The sequence below is a fragment of the Apostichopus japonicus genome, chromosome 16 (assembly GCF_037975245.1).
Source record: "Apostichopus japonicus isolate 1M-3 chromosome 16, ASM3797524v1, whole genome shotgun sequence".
Lineage (NCBI taxonomy): Eukaryota > Metazoa > Echinodermata > Holothuroidea > Aspidochirotida > Stichopodidae > Apostichopus > Apostichopus japonicus.
In genome coordinates this window covers 1,638,542-1,663,195 of record NC_092576.1, presented here as the reverse complement: position 1 = coordinate 1,663,195, position 24,654 = coordinate 1,638,542, and the positions used below count along the sequence as shown (strand labels likewise).

General features: G+C 38.2%; 1 protein-coding gene across 1 annotated transcript in view; it reads right to left on the bottom strand.

Annotated features, from left to right (window-relative positions):
- Positions 1-431: 431 nt before the first annotated feature.
- LOC139982423 (transforming growth factor-beta receptor-associated protein 1-like) overlaps positions 432-24,654 on the bottom strand; it is a 41,090-nt gene continuing 16,867 nt past the window's right edge. Inside the window, exons 14-21 of the mRNA XM_071995269.1 lie at positions 19,402-19,595; positions 17,543-17,611; positions 16,145-16,217; positions 13,672-13,806; positions 5,727-5,939; positions 3,853-4,013; positions 3,166-3,238; positions 432-2,469 (exon numbers count right to left, since the gene is read on the bottom strand). Coding sequence (XP_071851370.1) covers positions 2,131-2,469; positions 3,166-3,238; positions 3,853-4,013; positions 5,727-5,939; positions 13,672-13,806; positions 16,145-16,217; positions 17,543-17,611; positions 19,402-19,595 — 1,257 coding nt within the window. The 3' untranslated portion in view covers positions 432-2,130. The remainder of the gene's footprint in view (positions 2,470-3,165; positions 3,239-3,852; positions 4,014-5,726; positions 5,940-13,671; positions 13,807-16,144; positions 16,218-17,542; positions 17,612-19,401; positions 19,596-24,654) is intronic.

The window sequence follows — 24,654 nt, the reverse complement described above, 5'->3', positions numbered from 1 at the left end:
GAGCAAGCTTGTCAGTTTTTCTTCTCGCAGAATTGGTACATGGGCCGTCAACTAAGAACCCTTGGTTTAGAGGGGAATTTCCTCTCCTATAACAATACTAATATACTAGGAATCCATCTATTTGTACGTATGTGTGTATGCGTGTATGTAGGCCTATGTATTTTAGATCCTCCTGCAAGCAGGAACTCGCGAAGAAGCCTCGTTGGCTTATCAAAGCTGCAAGCTGACCGAAGTCAGTCTCTTAGATTCATATTTAACATCCATGATTATGAATTGTCAACAACTCTGTAACTGGACAACATACATTAATCTTGGAGTGACTTGAACTCGGGACCTTATGATTGGAAGGCATCTGCGTTAACCACTGAGCTATCACTCCTACTTTTTTGTCCGATGAATGCGATAAAATACAACTCAAGTACACTGTAAAGTGTTGTTTATATACTAGTAGACTATATATTTCACTTGGAGAGATTATCCCTATTTAAAAAGATTGAAAATAGAAGAAGTCTCTTTCTTCTTCTGTCTGTTATACTTACTGTACAACACAGAATATCTTCAAAAAGATACAAAATATACATTATGAACACATGATCAAAGTGAGTCTAAGTACCTGCTAAAATTATTCTACATGATGTGAGCTAAAGTCAGCCCCCGAGGAAGAGAAAAGGCCCTCGTTTTAAAACTCTCCAAAATTTGAACTTGTTGTTGTTGTCTTAAAAGAGAAACTTGTGGTTGGGGGTGGGTAGGGGTGGGGGAGAAGGTACCATACCTAGGGATAACATACATCCAGATTTCCTCTGACATGTTCTCCTTCTGCTATCTTATGTGAGCATCTGTTTAAATTTACAAGATATGAAACAAGGTCCTTAATCTAACCTTGGTCCCAAATTTGAACCAGTTGCTACCAGTTGCTACTTTGAATAAAAAGTTTGCTTGAAATCAAATCAGCTTGCAAGAAACTTGTTGTTTGTGCTGACAGTGCCAAATCAATCAAGTTTTCAATCAATCAATCAATCAAGTAATTAACCAACTGATAAATCAGTCAGCCAATTAGTTAGCCAATCAGCAGGTAAAGTAATCAATCAACCAATAAAACCAACCAATCTATCAATTTTTTCAATCAATCTATCAAGGGATTGGCCAACCGATAAATCAATCAGTCAATCAGCAGGTCAATTACACAATCAACCATTCATTGAATCAATCAAACAACTAATCAATCAATTAATCCCTTAAAGCAGGAGACAGGATATGACTAAACCTCAATAATCTTGCAATAAACTATAGTATAAGTCAACAATATCACAATTGAACACAGTCTACTGTATATCTCTGTGACTGAATATATGTTTGCATTGCCAACATAAAGAGAGGTTATTTTTCTGTAGAATTATCTATAACAGTATGTTGATTTAAGCCTGAAGTTTTTTTTGGTTTATATCTTAAGTTTTCTCACAAGTAATAAAAGACAACACTACTGTTTTTAACATCAGATCTGAAGATGTTATTTGAAGATTAGAAATCAAACTTTGGAAACCACTTATTAACATTCCAGGAGACTGTCACATTGTACTTGTTAAGGTCAACAAGCCTTAAATTTCAGACTTTTCAGTTTCGTTTACAGTAAAATTTGAGATAATTTTGTACCCTCCTCCCCTCTCCCCCATGCAATGAAAAAAAACCCCCTTCTTTTTGGCAAAATCCAAGGGTTGCTCACCCGGCCAATATCCAATACTAACTGGCCCTCTTTTGTGAAGAGTCCGTTCTTAAAAAAGAAAACAAGAATACAAAACCCAATAACATCACTATGTGAGTGTGTGTTACCACCGTACTCCACTACAATGTGAAGCATAGTCTCTGATTCACCTAGAAACCGTTACTTTTCGATAAAGCAATTGAATTCCCACTTGGCAACATCTATCCAAACCAAAGCTGTAAACTTCAGGTGAACAAAATTTCAACGGTCATCAAGATACTTCTTGACCAATCCTGAACAACTTCTCATTGACAGGACAGGACAAGACAGGTAGATTGAGAATTTCACCGTCAGCAAATATTTGTTTGTTTTCATTAAAGGGAAATCTCAGCTTCAAAAAAAAGAAAAACAAAGGTTCGGCGCAAAGGACATCACGATGCTTCTTTACCGATGCTGAATAACTTTCCTGTAATGGGACAGATAGTTTTATTCCTAGCGCAGTGCGTGTGTGTGATGACCCCGTTGGGATAACGGACAAATTTCGGTTCGTTGAAAGTCTGATTGCAGACCTGGCAGAGGCGTTCCTCGTTGAGGTAGACCGGTTCCCGCCTCTGCCTCATCATGTGGTATTTCACTTGAAGGTTCTCATTCCTGGAGAGCGAGTTCTGTATCTTCCGGGTTCGTGCGAGGTGCATGTTCGTCTCCACCGAGTGCCTGAGGAACTGCCTCACGAGACCAACCGACCAACTATCTGGGATGAGTTGTAGAACCTGACAATTAAATAGGGAGAGAGAGAGAGGTGGAGAGAGGGCAGATATCTCATTAAGAAACCTTTAAAGTTCTGCTTCTAGAAGAATTTTAAACTGGTTAAACTCAAGTGACACCCCTTCATTGAGTCACGTGAGAAAATAAAATTTTGAAAGTGTAATAGTCACTTTGAAATTACAGCACAAGAGGAAACCATGTGGGGAATAACTTAATGTTTATTTATTTATATTTTTATTTCTTTGGTAGAATAGTTAAGGGGCCAGACATTTTGATTCCAGGCAGATTGGTGCAGAGATTTGCTTCGTTTGCAATATTGATTTTGACAACATTTCTTTTGTTACGAAATATTGGACTACTAACTTAAATGTTCTCTGTACATAATGTGCTGAACATCATTTGGGAGAGGGCAGGGGGCAGGGTGAAAGGTAGGGGCAAGGTAGGGAGAGGGGTAAATGGAGGGACAGGGGAGGGTGAAAGGAAGGAGCAGGGGAGGGAGTGGGGTGAAGTGAGGTACAGGGGAGGAAGAGTGGTGAAGGGAGGGGCAGGGGAGGGGGAGTGGTGAAGGCAGGGGCAGGGGAGTGGTGAAGGGAGTGGCAGGGGAGTGGGGAAAGGGAGGGGCAGGGGGAGTGGTGAAGGGAGAGGCAGAGAAGGGGAGGGGTGAAGGGAGGTTACTATAATATATTCAGTAGTTAACCTACCCTGACTGTATCAAAGTCAGCTGTTTGGCTGTTTAGAAGAGATATGGCTGGGGCAAGTAATGAATCTTTCTTCCTGTGAAAAAAAAAATGAAAAGAGTATTTATAACTTAGAGACAGAGAATAATCTAACAAAGGTATAAGAGGTGACTGTATGATTAGTTTAGTTTCGTCCATTTCTTCTGTCCCTCCCATCGCAATAAGTTTGTGATGAACGATCAACCACCTCCCCATTATCTCAAGCCCCCCTCTCTCACCCCCCCCAAAAAAAAACTCCTCCCTCATTCACCTTCCAACATTAAGAACATCTTTGTTGTTTAGATTTCAGTTTGGAATTCCATCCATGGAATAAATATAATACAGAAAGTGAAGGGAAATACAAAAACATTCTTAGCTCAATTGGCTTAGATGAAACCATTCACTCTGCTGTTGCCAGATACATTCAACAAAGAACACAAAATGTGAAGAAAAAAAATCATATCTTTGCCATCTAAAGTGATATGAGGATAATATGATTTTGACCTAAAGATGCAGAATATTTCCAGCAATATATCTAAGCAATCAACTTCATCCAACACAATGTCCCATTAAAATATCTCTTAAGTATGTTAATTTTGGATGGCCTCCCCCTTCGAACTTGTAATTCAATTTGTGTGATAATATAACGTATGATAGAATGTGTTAGCATACCCTTCCATTGGATCCAAGTATACGCCAAGGAGGATCTGAAATAACCGTTTCCTATAGGTTAGATCCCGTCCTTTTGAGTTGATATCGCAGTAGTTCTCAGCAGCTCCATAATCCTGCAGTTTGTGTACCAAGATCCTTAGAGCTCTGTCGTGTTCTTCGAGCTGAAGATTTAAGTAAAAAAGTAAGTTATTATTATTATGATAGATATTGTTTCTAGCCTTTATTCATATTAATTAATACCAGAGCTCAATTGCACATTCAAACATAGAAAACACTGTGCATAATACCCATAAGGGAGTCAAGCAAACCCAACTGTCACCTTCATAGGTATATACCTGCCATGAATAACTTTTCCAAACAGCTAAGAAAGATACTCTCGTTCCAGTTTGAGAGATAACAGTTTCGATGGAAATTGGGAACAACAACAATTAACTCTGCTGCTGTACCTCATAATATACTTCCTAATTCATTGCATATAAAAAGGTGGACATGACCGTAATACTTACTTTCCGAAACGCCACATCATATTCTGTTTCTTTCGCGAGTCATATTATCTAATGAAACATGCAGACAGAACCTTAGTATACCCAACTGATTTATCCAAGTGTGAGTATCACCATCATACTCACCTTCCCATAAAGTACAGCGCATTCTACAATCATACATACTTAGTAACTAATTCATACATCTATTAAAGTGTAAGTATAACCATCATACTCACCTTCCCATAAAGTACAGTGCATTCTGCATACATACATACTTAGTACCCAATTCATACATCTATTAAAGTGTAAGTATAACCATCATACTCACCTTCCCATAAAGTACAGCACATTCTACATACATACATACATACATACATACTTAGTACTCAATTCATACATCTAATTAAAGAGTAAGTATCACCATCATACTCACCTTCCCATAAAGTACAGCACATTCTACATACATACATACACACATACATACTTAGTACCTGCTTCATACATCTATTAAAGTGTAAGTATAACCATCATACTCACCTTCCCAAAAAGTACAGTGCATTCTATGTACATACATACTTAGTACCTGCTTCATACATCTATTAAAGTGTAAGTATAACCATCATACTCACCTTCCCAAAAAGTACAGTGCATTCTATGTACATACATATTTAGTACCTAATTCATACATCTATTAAAGTGTAAGTATAACCATCATACTCACCTTCCCATAAAGTACAGTGCATTCTATGTACATACATATTTAGTACCTAATTCATACATCTATTAAAGTGTAAGTATAACCATCATACTCACCTTCCCATAAAGTACAGTGCATTCTATGTACATACATATTTAGTACCTAATTCATACATCTATTAAAGTGTAAGTATAACCATCATACTCACCTTCCCATAAAGTACAGCACATTCTACATACATACATACACACATACATACTTAGTACCTAATTCATATATCTATTAAAGTGTAAGTATAACCATCATACTCACCTTCCCATAAAGTACAGTGCATTCTATGTACATACATATTTAGTACCTAATTCATACATCTATTAAAGTGTAAGTATAACCATCATACTCACCTTCCCATAAAGTTCAGCACATTCTACATACATACATACACACATACATACTTAGTACCTAATTCATACATCTATTAAAGTGTAAGTATAACCATCATACTCACCTTCCCATAAAGTACAGTGCATTCTATGTACATACATATTTAGTACCTAATTCATACATCTATTAAAGTGTAAGTATAACCATCATACTCACCTTCCCATAAAGTACAGTGCATTCTATGTACACACATACTTAGTACCTAATTCATACATCTATTAAAGTGTAAGTATAACCATCATACTCACCTTCCCATAAAGTACAGCACATTCTGCATACATATCCGTTTCTTTGACTTTGCTGAGTATAACCTGAACTCTGTAGAGATTAGAGAACTGTAGCATGTGTCTGAGCTTGGACCTAGCTAAGTTTAATGTCTCTGCCTTTGTGGATGGATTTTCCCGGAGTTTTAAGACTTCGCTCAGGTACAGGACGGCTAGGTGTGTATGGTACGTCTCTTTCTGCAGTAGAGGTATTATCAACAAAAGACATTAAAGGGGCTGAGCTCTAACAGAGATTTCAGCAAAATAACTTGCTCTTCCACAAGCCCCAAAGTAGATCTTTGCTGGGCTTGAAGGAATAACTTGTTAAGAAAGGGTTGTTGTGGGGATATTCACTTCCAAAAAATTAAACTACTGTTAAGAATTGGTGTTGTTGAAGGGCTCAAGTTTATGTATCCCAAACGGTTTACAATCTCATTACAGTTTAAAGAAAGTACTCAACAAAAAAGAGGAAAGGGAAAAAAGTCTTTCTTATCGTTAAACTCTCAGAAAGATTTTAACCTGTCTACTTTCTAATTGGGTATTAAAATAATATCATGAAAGTACTGTGGCAGTTTGGATAGACATGGGTCACTTGATTTTTTTTTTTTTTTTAAATATTCTATTTTAGGCAGATAAGTCAAGTTTCCAATCAGTAAGTTTCAATGATTACACCTTCCAATTACTGATCAAAAACATGTTGTTTTGTAGGCACCTGGTAGATAAGATCAAAGGAAAACTTGGTTTTTACACTAATAAAAGATTGTGACTGTTTTGTTCAATGCTTACACAACAGTACTAAATGATTGATTTCGTCTTCATGGTTGACAGAATCCTCTCTATTCTTCTAACCGAAAACCACCACTTGTCATACAGTGTTCACATGTATACTAAACAAAAGTTTATATATAGCTAAAGTTGATCAATAAAATGTGTGTGAAAAACTGCACGTACAAATGAGCTGTTGTCTGGGAACACCGTTTATAAATACTGTACTACACAAATTTATTATAAATATTGTAGGCCAAGAGATATCAGTAGGGAAGCATTCTGCCAAAAGAAGAAATAAACACATTTTACAGGAGAGGGTGGGTGTTGATGGGGGTGGAGGAGGGGGGGGGGCTACAGTATAAAACATACAGATGTTTGCTTAGTTGCTTTGAGTAAAGATTAAGGCCTGTGCTGCTGGACAGCAAAAGAAGAAACATTGTTTGGAACAATTTGGTTATTCATCCTTCTTCCAACACACAGATTACATATATGTGTATATATTTGTACATATATAGCGCAGTTCAAGAACAGTTCTCACTTCAGTGTGCAAAGAGTATCGCTCCATCGAGAAGGGTAAAGAACACAACACATAACAGAAACACCAAGCAAAAGATTACACCATTTGGTTAACCGTTTACTGTAACAGTCCATGAACAATGATTAAGATCCTATAACCAAGCCCCTTCAGCACATTCTCTGGCAGAGGGGAGGGGGGGTGTTTGGGGGAGGGGGAGGGGATTGGGCCCTCATAGTTTGCAACCCCTGGTGACTAGAGTATGTGTGAGTTTAATAAACACATACTTGGCAAATAGCAGGTGAGGGTGAGAGGGTGGGGGGTTAGGGGGGGTAGATTGTGGAAGGAAGATAAAGGGACACTTCACTCTGTTCTATGTTATTAGGATAAATTGCTACACGTCTCACGTTAGCTTTAATAGACAACATCCACCAACCAGTAATGAGAAAGTACAGAAGAGAACTCCAGGAGAGGACCAGTGACCGGTGAACAAAGTGCAGTCAACCCGGGCAAGTGCATTACATGTAAATTGGTTATCAAAGGGTTTACACAGTTCACTAAATAAACAATTAACCCATCATATAAATGTAAGAAAATGTTAAAAAAAAAGAAAATCGTTCCAAGGTAATCAGAAAAAAATGATAAAAAACAAGAGAAGAATAAACCTCGCTGCAATCATCACTTGCGACCGAAAAGCGAAATGCAAACAAGAAAGGCAGATGGTGAAGAAAAAAAGATACCACACAAGAGAAAAAACCTTGCCCAGAGTGAGTCATCAAAATGCTATTATTAACACACACACACACATAGAGACAGACAAACAAACTACACGACCAAAGAATCACAATGAAACCAACGAAGGAAAGTCACATAGGCAGGGGCGTCTTTAAAAACAGAAAATAACAAGAGAGCAAAAGGGGAACAATAATTACAATTTATTACACTATTCAGCACACTAGGATTTCAGTCGCGCCTGGTTGAATTTCAATTGATAGAACCCCAAGGGCAATGTAACCACGCCATCCAGCTAAGACGACGTAGCAATAAGTTGCAGCCTGGGACTATGACGAAGTACGGGTGCTATTCAAATCGATATTCTTATGAATAGAAATTGTTTGCATTTTTCAAAAAAATACAAACAGATATAAAAAGAAACACAGTTATAAAGTCAGTGCATTTCTGTGGTTGACTAACATTTGATGTCTCGAAAGCAAACCAGAAGGGTTGGTCTGTGGTCTGAAGTACAGGAAAGGTTGCTGATTTTAGGGACTCGGTAAGTTTGTTTTTTTTCTTTCCTTTTCTTATCCTTTCAGTAATATTTATTAATTTTTTATTTTTTTTTTACTTTGTATTTCTATATTTCCATGATGTTCAATCTCATCAGATTACTCCATAGCAAACTCATATTGGAGGTGAGGTTTTGCATTATTGTGAGACTTTAGGAGACTTTTTGTAAAACAAATTACGTTATGTTAACACCTGTTCATATAAACTGCAGCTGGATATTACAAACTCAGATATCTAATTTTAATGATGATGTAATACACAATACTAGCTACGGTTTGTGTCGTTTAACTTGATGATTTTATTTTACACGGATCTGTTCTTGTGATATCCACACATAATAGGAAACCACTAAATCTATTCCATGTCATATCACACAGGTTTATTAATACTGTATGGGGTATGTTACGCTAAAGCTACATTTTGTGTTGGGTTTTACATATAACTTTGTCTTACTCTGACCCATCCTTGTAATATTCACAAATAAATATCCTGAAGCTAACAAGTTATCTGATACATGCAAATATATACAGTATACCTTACAAACATTCTAAAGCTAACCCAATCCTACAAAGTTCTCTTAAACTCTGGCAATGAATTTAGGACAATGTCACATCCCAGCCACAGATGATTTTCATTGCTGTGCGTGTCACCCTGGGGTGTGCTGCCTTAAAGAGCTACATGTTACATCAAGTTACCTAACTTAGTGGTTACTTTGCACAAGCAGTGTAAATATTCGTACTTAATTGGTGCACAAACGTTAATCAACATCGAATAAGAGATTATATGGATACATCCATTTAACTGTTTCTTCATAGACAGCTATTTACTAGCTCATCTAAATTTGACACACAAAATTTTGGGTTCGAGGAATTTTCATGCGCCGGTCTGGTTTGATCTGCAGATGTTGCATTCGATTGCAATTTTCAATTTGATGTAGACTGACATCACAACAGGGAGTACCTATGTCTTACGCAGACTTTGTACTTCTGAGTACAGCAGTGTGAGTACGATTACAATTACAGTAGTGTGAGTACGATTACAATTAGAGTAGTGTGAGTACAACTTAGTATCAGTATACAGTGTCTAGTCTACTTCACAGGTACAGAGGCACTGTATTATTTTGTGCACCATTCAAGATTTAACTGTGAGGAAATCACTTTAACTTTAACACCTGAACATAAATGGAATTATTATTACACAGCCTGAATATGTGAATCTATCCTAGCGACCAGCCAGGCAATAAGCCAGATCTACCATCTACTTATATGTAGCTGGCCCAATGCAATTATGTGCTGCAAATAACCAACAATAGACTCACCAATCAAGAACAAACATTGCTCTTTAACAGAACACAACTCTAACAGCCAATCAGAATAGTCGTACTTAAATTTACATCAGTAATTAACCAATAGAGATAGAGATATCTTGTTCCTGTGTTTGGCAAGTTGGTATTAAGTTCACACTTTACACAGTGTGAAATCTCAGCATTTTGGCATCGCGTGTCACGTTCTTCACCGGGAAAACTTAAAAGCACCTTTGTTTCTTCTTTAGACTGTGAAGTTTCACAAACTTATGCTCTTAACTGACCTTAAACTGAACTTGGAAACTGAAAATGGTTGAAATATATGATATGGCATGTTAACAAATGCCCAGGCTATGAACTGCACACTTTCACCAAGTCCACTGTTTGTTTGTACTTCACACCTGATACGCACACGATAGTACCGTTGTAATGTGATAGTCATCACTGATTGTGATCATAACAGACAGGAAGGTACAAAACTCTCCAACAAACATGACCAGTTTCTTCACTCCTGTCGGCCATTGTGATAGAGTATGCATTGCTTTCGCAGTGAATATACTGTGTGTGTTCCCAGGGGGGAAATACTAGTTATATCACTGGTGGGAATGTTTGTGTGCTGTTGCAGTATATATGTATGTGGCCGCATTGAGGGGGGGGGGGGATGGCCTGTTGCACCATTACTGGAAGAAACGTAAGTATTCTGTCACATTATATGTACCTACAGTGTTGTAGGGGAAGTGCATGTCACACCCTTTATACATGGTGGTGGGGTTAGTGTGCTATTTGGGTTATAAGCTGTCCTATACAGTAGGCCAGTAAATCGCCATGTAACCTTACTGCAATGAGCCAGAAAGGCATTTAGCTACAATAAAGTACATATAAGGTCATTCAATAAATGTTGTGTCCAACAGCACGGTTTCTGGTGTCCACCATGTTTAGTCTAAAGCAATGTTAATACCACATGGCCTAATAATATCGGGGAAAGATTGAGTATCCAGCAAAATTATTTATACATTTTGTATCCAACAAATTTGGAGGTTAATCAAGTTTTGGTTCTTGTGCAATATGGATATAAAAACTATACGGTCCAGTCTGAACAAAAGTTAATATTCTGTTTATCATATATTGATATGAGATACTGGATAAGTCATTCCCTAAATATGAGAATGCAATATTACGGTAGGATATTAAAAAACTTATCGGTGTTGTAAGGGGTAAACATGATAGGGTCTAAATCTCTTAACCACACCTGCATAAATTACTTACTACTGTACATACCATCATTACCATCATGCTGGAAAGGTAAATGCATTGTTCACTGTCTTTAAGATAATATGCTGGTGTCGACTATCTTCATGATCTAAATCAATCAATCAATCAATCAAAATCTAAAACGTTTTTTTTTTTCACAGTTTTCTTGTCCGTATCTTCAACAGAGAATGCAATAAATAGCAGTTTCGTCCAAAACATGGTTACTATCAGTCCATAGAGCCCACAGGTGACACACACGACTGAGTGGTTACAGCACACAGATCCCACCGATGACACCATGTCTAACATAGTGGGTAAAGTCCAATAGGGAGGGCATTGCAGTTGAAATCAAACATTTCTGCAGTGGCTCCTATTGGTCAGTACTCAATTTATGATAAATTCATCAGAAGAAGACGAAACAAGATGCAACGTAACCGTAGGCGGCTCAGGAGAGCAAATCAGAAAAGCAAATCAGGAAAGCAAATGAGGAATGGCATATCAGGAATGGCGTATCAGGAATGGCGTATCAGGAATGGCGTATCAGGAATGGCGTATCAGGAAAGCGAAAACTACCGGTGAGAGACTGTAGAGCTTTGTAAGGTAACCGAAAACATAAGTTTGCCGCTAAGTGGAATTCACCGAACTCAACAAATTGTTAAAATTGTGATACACCAAAAAAAATTGAAAGGTTTTCAAATCCCATAAGTAAGGAATACAACCTTTGTGTATTGGACTATTAAGAAAATGAAGTTGATAATGAAGAGAAGCTTTAGGTTCTAACTAAAATAAAATATATCTTTGTAAGAAATACGGTGCATCCAACTATGTGTGTGTATGACAAGCCTTGGATGGGGAGTGGAGGGGGGGGTATCTTGTAGTGGGAATAAAGGGTCAATGACTTGCTACTGAAGAACCTAGATCTATTAAATCTTAGCGGTGTCCAATAGGGCTCTCCAGCCTTGCCCAAATTCAACGCTGTTGTATCGGTCACACCTAGCTTCCGCAAACATGAACAATGTTGCAGATGATAAGGATACCATGTGATGATCACTAATAGCACCTATAAATGTTCTTTAGTGATTACTGAAGGAGAATATCTTTCTAATGAAACATATTTCAAAGTTTTATTGTCCAAGCTACCTGTTTGTAAGCACTCTAAACCTGACAGCTTTTCTAACTTTTTAAAGCATGTTATTTCAGAGGGCTAAACTGCACTGTAAGTGGAACCATGAACAAGTCGATTACCCAGCCCTTCGGCACGAAAGTGTACCGGCCTTGTCCGCAACTTACAGCTTACAGCGCTCTCTGTCACAACACTGGAGAGCCCCATTGTGTCTGTCTACTATCTGGGTCGTAAGGGTGACACAGAGTTAATAATAATCATAATAATATTTAGATTCATAAAGCGCAGACTTACACACCGATAACGCTGCTCAAGGCGCATCACAATATTAACCTGGTCAATGATAACCTGTCAAACATAGAGACAATCCCTCCACATGGCAGCAGCTAAACAGCGCCCAAACTGACAGTTTATCTCACAGGTCCCCATTTATACACCTGGGTGAAGATAGGCAATGGAGATAAAGTACCTTGCCAACGTAATGATCTGGTTAGGACTTGAACCTGCAAACCTTAGATCACAAGTCCACTGCCTTAACCACTTGACTACAACACTCTCTCTTGTGTTACAACCTAACACAAAATACAAGTCATAATAAAACTGGGCACCACAAAATTAAAATAGGGAGATTGAGCTGGCAATTCTTCTTCTTTTGTGGTTTGACTTTGTCTTTGTTAGTCAAAATTTGTGAGCTATGGATTTGACGATTGCGTTTCTCTCTGTCTCACATTCAAATACATAAAAAAGCTTCGCAAAGGTTTACTTGATTTATAAATTGATTAATACAAAAAAAAAAGAAGGTTTATAAGTTGAAATATAAGTCACAATATTTGAAGTCATGAAAAAAAAAATTTTTTTTTGTCTAAGGTATCAAAAGTAGACCCCCACTGATGAGGGTATCCACACTCCACTAGTAAAGGAAAAGGGCAAGGTAACTGTACACATAATCTTGCTGCTATTAGACTGTTAGTTCACCATGAAACTCAGGCTGTATTGCCAAGTGTAGCCAGGCTGTGTGCGACATAATCTATCATGCTTCACAGGTCCACACGAAATGACACACTGCTGCCCCAAACAGAAAAAATGTAGGTGGTATTACTGATCCATCCTAGCTGAGCAACATTTTGGACCTGCTGTACTTTTCTTTTTGTTTTTTCATGACGAGAATTAGTCCATTAACTATAGGTTGCATTTTCAGCTCTTTTGACCTCAAGTTACTGAAACTTTATCTCTCCTGCAAACAGAATGTTGTGTTTGGAAGAATTGATTTGTTCACACATTGCCATGTCTGCCTTGATATGATAGTGATTTGACTATTAGCTGTGTGAATAGTTGCACAATAGACGAATAGGCAGCTCAACTAAGGTGCGAAAAGATGGGACTGATCACTCAGCTAACCAACTGGAAAAACCTGCCGTTCAGTACAAACGGCGGGTTTTTGGATGCAACCTATAGCTTAATGGACAATTTCCCAGCATGTTTGTTTTTAGACACAAATGCCAAACTAATTTCTTGACAGAGAGTAAACACTAGAGACTATTAAACCCACCAGGATTGTTGAGTACAGTCAGCCATCTTCTCTTTCATATCTTGCACAAAATAATTCTTTTTTTTAAATAAATATCTGCAAAAAATTCATGAACATCTAACATCAGTACCCTCAACTTAAAGCATCAGAACGTACCTCCAGTTTCTTTTGAAAGACGAGATGTTCCAGGTACCTGATGACCGCAGTGGGATAGGCATGGAGATAGTCGATGATGGTGTCTGGGCGCATCCTCTCGGTAGGGGGTTCATCTTCGGGTCTCTCTGTGAAGATCTGTCAGAATTTTACAACAAAAGCAAAAAAATGTGAAATGATCAAAACTATTCTGCAGATATCAACATTTTTACATTTTTCTTGCAGGCTGGGGATGGGGAGGGAGGATTGTATAGAGGAAATATGTCAGAGGGCTACAAGTTTGTCAGTACATAAAGTCATAGTGGCCATATGCTTGTCAATGTGCTGGGGGACTGCCAATTTGTCAGTGTGTTTTCTCGTAGTTTCTATGGCAGAGGACTACAAATTTGTCAATGTGTAATGTCATAGTGGAACAATATCAGAGCACTGCCATGTTTCATGTAATAGTGGCCCCATGCTTGTTACTGTGTGAGGGGGTCTACCAGTGCATATGTTATATTGGCCCTACACTAGTCACTGTGTTTGGTCTAGGGCTGCCAGTTTTATCAGGAGTGTATTTCATAGAGGCAATGTGTCACAGGGCAGCCAGTCTGTTTAATGTCATAGTGTCCCTATGCTTGTCGCTGTATTAGAGGACTACCAGTTTGTGAGTGTATGTCATAATGTCCCTATGCTAGTCACTGTGTTGGTCTAGGGCTGCCAGTTTTTCAAGAGTGTATTTCATAGAGGCACTGTGTCACAGGGCAGCCAGTCTGTTTAATGTCATAGTGTCCCTATGCTAGTCACTGTATTAGAGGACTACCAGTTTGTCAGAGTGTATGCCATAGTGTCCCTACGCGAGTCACTGTTTGATCTAGTGCTGCCAGTTTATCAAGAGTGTATTTCATAGAGCCAGTGTCACAGGGCAGCCAGTCTGTTTAATGTCATAATGTCCCTATGCAAGTCACTGTGTTAGAGGACTGCCAGTTTGTGAGAGTATGTCATAGTGTCCCTATGCTAGTCACTGTGTTGGTCTAGGGCTGCCAGTTTTTCAAGAGTGTATTTCATAGAGGAACTGTGTCACAGGGCAGCCAGTCTGTTAAATGTCATAGTGTACCTATGCTAGTCACTGTATTAGAGGACTACCAGTTTGTCAGAGTGTATGTCATAGTGTCCCTACGCTAGTCACTGTGTTTGGTCTAGGGCTGCCAATATATCAAGAGTGTATTTCATAGCGCCACTGTGTCACAGGGCAGCCAGTCTGTTTAATGTCATAATGTCCCTATGCTAGTCACTGTGTTAGAGGACTGCCAGTTTGTCAGAGTGTATGTCATAGTGTCCCTACGCTAGTCACTGTGTTTGGTCTAGGGCTGCCAATATATCAAGAGTGTATTTCATAGCGCCACTGTGTCACAGGGCAGCCAGTCTGTTTAATGTCATAATGTCCCTATGCTAGTCACTGTGTTAGAGGACTGCCAGTTTGTCAGAGTGTATGTCATAGTGTCCCTATGCTAGTCACTGTTGGTCAAGGGCTGCCAGTTTATCAAGAGTGTATTTCATAGCGCAACTGTGTCATAGGGCAGCCAGTCTGTTGAATGTCATAGTGTCCCTATGCTTGTCACTGCGTCAGAGTGTGTGTCAGATACTTTGATCAATTAAAAGGAAATTTTTGAGTAAATATTGGTAACTTTGGTGCAAAACGCTTGCAGACCACATTCAACACACCCCTTATAATAAAGGAGTAGCAAACCCAACCGCCATGAAAGATCCTTTAAAATACCTCACGATAGACACTTGGGATGAATACCACCACAAAAGTGCTAACAAACCGAGAAGGTTCTTTTCCTGTTTGGAAAATATCCTGGTTCAAGAAGTCATTCACAGGTTGTTGTCATTTTGTTAAGGTGTAATGACACCATTCCCTGAGGCACCTTGTTGGTGGTTTTTACATATTTCATGGCGACAGTTTTCGGTTCTTGTTTACCGACATTAAAACGAGAGAGGGCAAATGTTCATCCCTGTCGCCCATCAGACAACCGGGTGTTACTCTCTGGTTTTCTGAACAGCAGGTTCGGTCGTCCGAAAAATGTAACACAAACAGCAAACCACCAATATTTAAAAAACAAAATTTGTATAATGCAGGAGAGGTTTGTTAAGGTTTGGTGAATAGATCACCGGCTAATAAGGCCAGTAGAACTCCTCGTGGGGTTGGGTATTATGTCCAGTACTGGTTTTGTGTTATTCCAGTACCTCCAAAAGTTGGGGATAATCACCATATATGCAATCTGCAATCAGCTTAAACTCAACATCCTAATACCAAAGGACTTTGTAATTGTACTTGTAATCGGCTTTTACGATAAGGCTGTGACACGACATTGCCCCACGATGGAAATGCTCATGAATATGCATAAACTAACAAAACAGGTTTAACAATTATGATTGGATTTGCTTCTCTTTAAATAGTTTTTTTTTCCCTCCTATTTTTTTTTGCGCTCACCTTAACGGTTAACTCGGGATCTTTCTGTAAACACCACTCGACGTAACGCCAAACCAATTCATGATCGCTCAACCTGAGAGAAACAAAATTGCAAAAAAAATCAATCAACTAAATAGATTAAAAGTTGTGCAGTTCTTTTTTTGTAAGTTACAAACTTGATGAATGACTTCACATTGTGTATAGGCCTATATAGAAATCTGTGAATGGTATCAACAAAATTAATCTTTGGCAGAGTCACACGACAAGGTACTTTCAAAGAAAAGTACCTATGAAACAGTATAAAAGAAAAACGCCAGGGGGGGAGATAAAAATTTTATAGATTGGTAATCAAGTTTCTAAAGACTCCAGCTTTATATTTTCAAATGTATATTATATATATATATATATATTTGGAAAATCAAGAACAGTGTAAAACCTTCCAGCCTCCACCGGGATTCGAACCCGGGCCTCCCGCTTTATATGCAGACACCCGAACCACTAGGCTATGGACACTGATTTTCTATTTTTGAAGAGTTTGATAACATCTATGTCTTGTATAACACTTTTTCTATAGAGAACACAGAAGCTGCAACAGAAAAAACTACTATATATTAATGACCAGCAATGTCCCCACAAGTTTCCCTAGCATAATATCACCAAAAAAAAAAGACAGGAATGGGAATTTCCCAAACTCTGAGCACTGCATAGTTTAAAATTTAGTATTACATACAAAACTGAAATTGAAAAGAAAAAAAGAGAAAAAGAAGAAAAACACCCTCAAGATCAAACTTTTGTCATTTTGGACCGACTCCCCCTTTTGAATAAAGACCTTTAATAATACCACTAAAGGAGGAGGCAACGAGAGGCAAAAAACGTGGGGTTTAAAATTTTATCAATTTACCATAAATGCTGTTAATTTTTTTTTGATCAGTTATACCCTACAATTTCAATTGTTTTCAATATTAACAAATGGTACTAAAAATTCACGCAGAACCATGTTCTCACGACCAACATCATTTCGGGTCGAAGTGCAAAAAAAAGTGCATTACGCATTCGTAAAGTGAAATGGTACACAGGTGAAGCAAGAAAGTGGTCTCTTCTTTCAGTCTCATCTAAATTTACTATTATCCAAGTTGACAACAATATTCTGTTTTTACTTGGGCTGATATGGGACTAGTGAACTTGTTAGAAATGAGGGCAGTGTTTTCATTTATTGTAAGTTGGCTACTACTTGTGTGAAAATAATTTGTTCTAAGATGACCAATTCATGCAGTATTCATATCCCCCCCCCCCCCCCTCCCAACAGTACCACTTACACCTGCTAATATAGTTTTAGCATAATTTGATAGTTGTTCAGAAGATTACAGTAAATGTTAGTTTAATGAAGAAAAATCTTTGAATCAATTTAAAATGTCTTACTTTGCCAGGAATTCAACAATGAAATCTAGTCCAGGAAATGAAGAGTCCACCAATTCCTGGTCTTGAATTCTGAAGAGATGAAACAACAAATCCAGAAAATGAATGCAGAATTAACAAAAAATATCAAATTTTGCAGCATTCTTACATTATTAGAAGCCAGTCCAAACAAGTATTCGTAATTTAGCAGTGTGACCTGTACTTGTACTTGTGGATTTGTACTTGTATTCTTACTTCAGGCGATTTGCACAGTAATAAAATGTACTAGTACAAAATATGTACTCTATATGCTTAGAACCTTGTACTATTGTACTCATACCTTTACTTGTATATGACCTTTGTACTTGTACTCTAACTTGAGGCATTTTGCACAGTAATATAATGTATTACTACAAAAGTGTACCTTGTACTTTTGAACTAATACTTGTGTTCATGAATACTTGACCTGGTGGATTTGTACTTATCTTCTTACTGCACAGTAATATAAAGTACTACTTACAAAATATATACTCTTTCATGAGCTTAGAACTTTGTACTCTAACTTGTGATGTTGTACCCATACTGCAACTTGAGACTTTGATATATTTCCTGGGTAAAATCTAAGGGCTCAGCAAACTATCTTTGAAGTGCCTTTTCTGTTATATAGATCTATAACACGACCGTGTTTTTGCCTAAAGTCCCCCAAACTAAAATGGTTTGGATTTTGTATAAAATGTTGTGACTCAGTTACATATCTCCACACCATTACAACACTTTCTTGTCTAAGAGTCAGTGTCTAGAATAATTTTATAACCTATATCTGGTCACTGCAGAGTAACCAACAACGGTCCTCATTCTACAAATTTCTACCGCACCAGAGTATAGAGTGGAACTGGGTACTAGCGAGGAGAAAAAAAAAAAAAAAAGAAGAGTTGGGAGGGAGAGAGATTAAGAGGACATCAAACTTGGAAATTTGAAAAATAGATAATATTGATCATCCATTTTTCTTTCTTTCACAATATACTACAGTTGAAGCTGACCTCGTCGCACCATGGACGAAGCAAAACCAAACTAGCCAGCTGTTAAATACCGGACGGCAGTCACACCTCAATAATAAACATGTTATGCTGATATTAGCAAAACATGTTTAGTTATTGAGGCAGATCACAAGAAGAATTAAAAATAGGCCTCTATTCTCTTTCATTGCTTTAGTTTGTAAAAGTAAAAAGAAGAAGAGAGATCTAAATTGGATAAATACAAACTGCCTTACTGGCAGAAGAAGACAGAAAAGGTAAAGAATAACAAAAGAGAATGTGTACTCTGGTTTTCAGAACAAGAAACGTCTAGCTATGCAAAAAAAAACCTGCTGGATAAAAGACTGGCTATCAATTAATGCAAGATGCTGTTATGGCGTTTCTTGTGGCCAGACACCTTACAGTCGTCAACAATGTTACAGTTGGATGACTCTAAATTGCCTTTTGGTTCGGGATCCTTATCTCTTTATATAAACACCTGTTATTCTGTACGCTTCATTTCTATTTATGGCATTACTATTATTAGAAGTAGTATTTTTAAACAGTCACAAGTTCATTTTTTTTTTGGGGGGGGAGGGGTTCTGCACATGTTTGTTACTATTTACATACTTCTGAATTTGTTTTGGACTATATGCCTTTAGGCCTTTTTTTATTATCGTTTAGTACAGGTGTTTTTTATATTGTTGCTTTAGGATTTTACATTTTATGCCTTATTGGTTCTATATATTTAATATTTGGGTTTTTATTACTATTTGTTATTAGTTCTTACATTTGTAAAGCGCTATGAGCAGCTTTGCTGATTATGCGCTATATAAATATGACTTATTATTACTATTTCCCATAATTTACCTCATCCAGATGTTCATAGCCTTCTCATGGTCTCTGTGTAGTTTGTAGAGGATGCCCTGAGCGTGGTAGCATCCCTGAGAACCCAGAGCTTCCAGACTCTCGGCCAGAGAACATCGGTTCTCAATTGTCAGGAAATTGTTCAGCTTCTTTGGATCCGAGGCGGCGTAGAGTTTCAGTAGGGCGGTGTCTACCTCCTGATCGTCGAGTGAAAAGAATAAAACCAAAAAAAAACCAGACTGTTACAATCTATGGCAGTTTGTATACATGCATATAAAAATTTAACCCAAAAAAAATGCACAATGAGAAAAACACAGAAATAAAAATTTTACATTATTTATTAAAAAATAAATAACAAAATATATTTGTATTCACAGTTTGTGCAGCAGTTTCTTTTGTTTCAAAATCAACGACTGTGGTTCCCATAACGTATTTATAAACAAAAAAACACAACTGCTTTGTGTTTAAAACCTTGGCGACTTGCCTTACAGCAATATGAAACTTACATTGAAGAGAAACATATTCCACACTGCTAGTTGAAGCACCCCATCTCAATGTCCTGTCCCAAAGTCAATTTATGGTTGATTGAATGTAACCTATTTTTGACTGTTAAATCACATTAGGGGGAGGGGGGGGGGGTCGTCTGTCATGCCATCTGGGCAAAATGCTCTTCAAAACATTACTTATCCTATAATCAATTTCTTGCTGATTTATCCTTGAAACTGATACACTTGGAATGTTTGCTGAGTCAGTAAAATTTCTCTTTTCTTAGACTTTTATCAAAATGTATCTCTTTTGTAGAATTTTATCTCTTCTCCCACAGATCAATGATCTATAAATACTAAGAAAATCAAAAGTGATTTTGATTGACTGAATTGCGGTGATAACATCATCCATTCTGTTGTTGCCAGGTGCTTTACAAAATATCACAAATATTCAGAAATGATGCTAAGCAAAAAACTTCAGCCACCAGAATATGCTCTTAAGCACATGCACTGTCTGACTGTCCCACTGTCTGACTGTCCCACGGTCTGACTGTCCCAATGTCCCACTGTCTGACTGTCCCAATGTCCCACTGTCTGACTGTCCCATGGTCTGACTGTGCCTAAATCTGACTGTCCCACGGTCTGACTGACCCACAGTCTGACTGTCCCACGGTCTGACTGTCCCACTGTCCCTAAATCTGACTGTCCCACGGTCTGACTGTCCCACAGTATGACTGTCCCACAGTATGACTGTCCCACAGTCTGACTGTCCCACAGTCTGACTGTCCCACTGTCTGACTGTCCCTAAATCTGACTGTCCCACGGTCTGACTGTCCCACGGTCTGACTGTCGCACGGTCTGACTGTCGCACGGTCTGACTGTCCCACAGTCTGACTGTCCCACGATTTTCAAAGATGGTCCCGACAAGTAGGGTTGTTAACAGTTGGGCAGAGTGTGGCAGGCTGCATGACATATATCATAAATATTTCGATTGACAAATCAACAACAAAATTTGGCTGAGAAAGTAATCGCCACTCCATATTTGAACACAAAACGTAGATAGTTAATGTCTGGATTTACATGAGTGAGGTGTAACTCTCAAAGCAGACATGCAAGAATATTTAGTCTTAGTAAGTTTGTGGAATACAAGTCTTATTTGGATGGAATAGAACGCCAAGGAAGGGCTGAGCTACTTGAGATTAGCCGAGCAAAGTTTACACCGTCCTGTCCCGGACATTTGCGGTCCCTAATAGAACGAAAGGAGCTCTGTTTGATAAATGAAACTTGCTTTTACATTTTGTTTCATATCAATAATATCAATGTGTTTTATCCACACTACCTAAAATGGAAAGAGTTCAGCCTATGAAATGCTGAAAACATTTAATCAAATTCATTCATTACTTAGTCTCACTCACTCAATAACATTCATTTTTGGGGTTAAATATCTATAAAGATATGTCTTACCTGGTAAATATATCTTATTTTAAGAAATAGTCATCACGATTGAGAAAACAAAAGGAAAAAAAAAGGACAGCCGAACTCAAAAATATTCCTGCTTTCTACGGTTACAGCAAATTTGCTTAAATTGTACAATTTTTGGTCTCTGCATGGCATTGTTCCGACTTACAATAGTGTACCCTACCAAAGGCAGCTCTATGAGACTTTCAAATAGCTTCTAAAGACTGGAACTGCTTTCATTACAATGGCGGTAGAACGCACACATCAATGGCCATGTTCATGTACTAACAAGATTACCAAAACCTTGCATGGGAGAGATGGGGGGGGGGGTTGCCTGCCAATTCCACATACTGTATTATTTTATAGCAAATTTTCAGTATCAGGTACACAAATTTGATCCAAATTTGATCAACCTCCCACTCTGAATCTGATCCCCTTCTCCCGAACTGATCATCTGTAAAAGGGGGAGGGGAGGGGGAAGGGGCGTGGGCACCGAATGGCAGGTTATAATGTTCATTGGATGACTCAGAGGCTTCACTGAATGATTGTCGTGCAACTATGGACGTGCGCACCTTGCATATAAGGTCGCACTTCTCCAAACATATCGATACACTATGTGGATTCAATCCAACTTCGTCTATTCAGGACGAAAATAGTATTTTCATGATAATTAATTGGAATACTGTTGCCACATGTAAATGCCTAGTATATGACGTCAAAGAGTTGCCAGGCAACCAGTGCTCTACTGCTTCTGAAAGAAAAGCATTTCATGGGGGTTATTATTAAATGAAGTCTAATGTTTTGGAAAACTGCCAAGAAAATGACAATAGGGCTTTCAGAGTAGAAACCAGCTGACGAGGCAAAGTTAAATTAAAGTTAAAGTTAAATTAATTTGTACAAACAGTGAGCTACTCTTTTGTCTGTAACTGGAAATGATTCAATGATTCCAAAAAAAACAACCTACCCACCTCTTAATTCGCTCTCGTCAACAAGTCATGAGAAAACGAAACAAACATAAATATTTACAAAGTCTGTGGCCCGACTAAATCAACCAGAAAATGGATTGAATTGAAGTCTCAAGCCGTCGCATACAAGATTATCAATGGCACTGCTCCCGAGCACTACCTCAGCCCTCTGGTCGGTCCGCCGACGATTCCTGGGCCTTTGTGCAGATTGCCAAGAATACCCGACAGAAGAACAGATAAGGAAGTCTGTGGGGGTCCGGCCTGGAGCCTGGCAGCTCGGTCCAGTAACGCATTTAGTGCACGATATGTTGCTTACTTTGCACCTGATCTCAGGAATGCACTACTAACTGACATTAGGACAGCACAATCATTAGTTGTTTTTAAATCGTTTTTTGCAGACACACTTTTTTCGGAAACATTTTGCAATTTAAGGCTTCGTGTAGTAAGGGATCTTGTCAAGTTGTTCTTTTATAATCGTTTTATAGTCAGTTGCATTTTCATAAGGGTGGATTCCCTTCATTTTCTGTGTCACTTCTTAGAATGTGACATTCGGAATGAGAAGAGTGTATCCCCTTCGTCCACTAGTAAGCCAGCTAGACAAGTGAAAAGTGAGACATTCGGAATGAGCAAAGTGTATTCCCTATGTCCACTGAAGTTATCAAAGCACAGCTCTAAATATGGTGAAGGAGGTCACTCTATCTTTCTTACAGACTTTGGGCTTTGATTAGATCAGCGTTCGTTTGTCTTTTCGATTTACATTGCATATGATGGTATCTGGTTTGCAAGACAGTTCTTTAAAAGTTTATGATTTAATCTGCGAAGCTCCGTGGTCCATCGGCATAGCATTTTGTAATAATAACCTTGGGGATATAGTAAACATCTGTCATTGATAATACGCTACTGCCTCCACCACTTATGACACACGCTACTGTACATGAATATTCCTTGACATTGATAAAACTATGCTGACAATTTTCACAAATCCATCCCCTCCCCTCCCTTCCACCCACCCAAAAATCTTACGACTAAATCTCAAAATCAATCGATATTTTGAAAATGAGAATTGGGAAAGTAACCATCATCTACAGAAAGAACAACAGACATACAGACAGACAGACGCACTTGCAAAAGTATAGTGTTCTATCAAAACTGAAAGTCACTATTATCATGGTGTGTATTAGGCAAGAGTCATAAGAAAAGAAAATTCCAAACGTTTATTTTTGTCACAAAAGGCCAATCCAGTAGTATGCAGGCATTTTGTTGTTAACTTAACGATTGCCACGCATGAATGTACAGCGACAATTAACATTGAAATGCAGTAACAAAAATGCACTGAACAGTTAGGTATACGTGTACAAAATATATACTGGCATTGAAGTCAAAAGCATTCTCATTAATACCAAGGTTGAACCTATTTTTGCAACACAAATAAGTTTCTTTTCATCCAATTCAATGAATTATCACCTCCTTTTTTTTGCCCTTTTTCACTTTATACATATAATAAAAAACATATCCTACCGCTGTTTGGGTGCATTATATAAGATAGTAACCACGAGCCCCCCCCCCCCACCCTTTGTGAAACTGCAGCAGCCCTTAATCCTTTGGAATTATTTCAATATAAACTCCCCAAGGAAAGATAAGGTTCATGGATGATTGATTCCATTATCCTCCCACCCCCCCCCCAAAAACAAAAACAAAACCTGTGGTACATGTTTAAACTACAGCACCAAAGGTATGGTAGCTCAAACCGTTCAAATTTTGAATGAATGCGAATATCGTTTCCTTGAGACTGCTGTGTGAAACTCTTGTATTTGTAAATTTCTAGGTACACACATATCTACAGAGTGAGTAGGTTACATATTTCCAGGTCTAAGCCACTTTTGAGTCACGACCCCAACAGTCCGTGATACAGTAGGTCTCTCCACATCAGTCACAGATCCCTCACAATTGGACCTAGGTAGGCTATCTAGACTAACACCCCTCTCCCACCCCACCCTACACCACCCCAGAGGGTTTCTTTTTGACTCTTGCAGCCATAAAATAACAGTCTTCAAATCTTTAAAGGGCTTCAACCTGAAGTTTGATTACCTATGACATTGATAAAGCACAGAGCTAAGGTGCATCAAACTTCACACTCTGAAATGGACCTGCACTGTTGTTTAAATATCTGTTTTTCCCTTGTACCAACAATAAAACAAAGTTAGGGAATTCCCCTCCTGGCTTGTTGCCAGAAATATTGTACCCCTTGCTGAACAGGAGTACCTGTAGGGATATTACAATTAGTTGCCACTTAATATCATACATAGATTGCATTACAAATGATATAAGCTGAATGAAACCAGTTACAT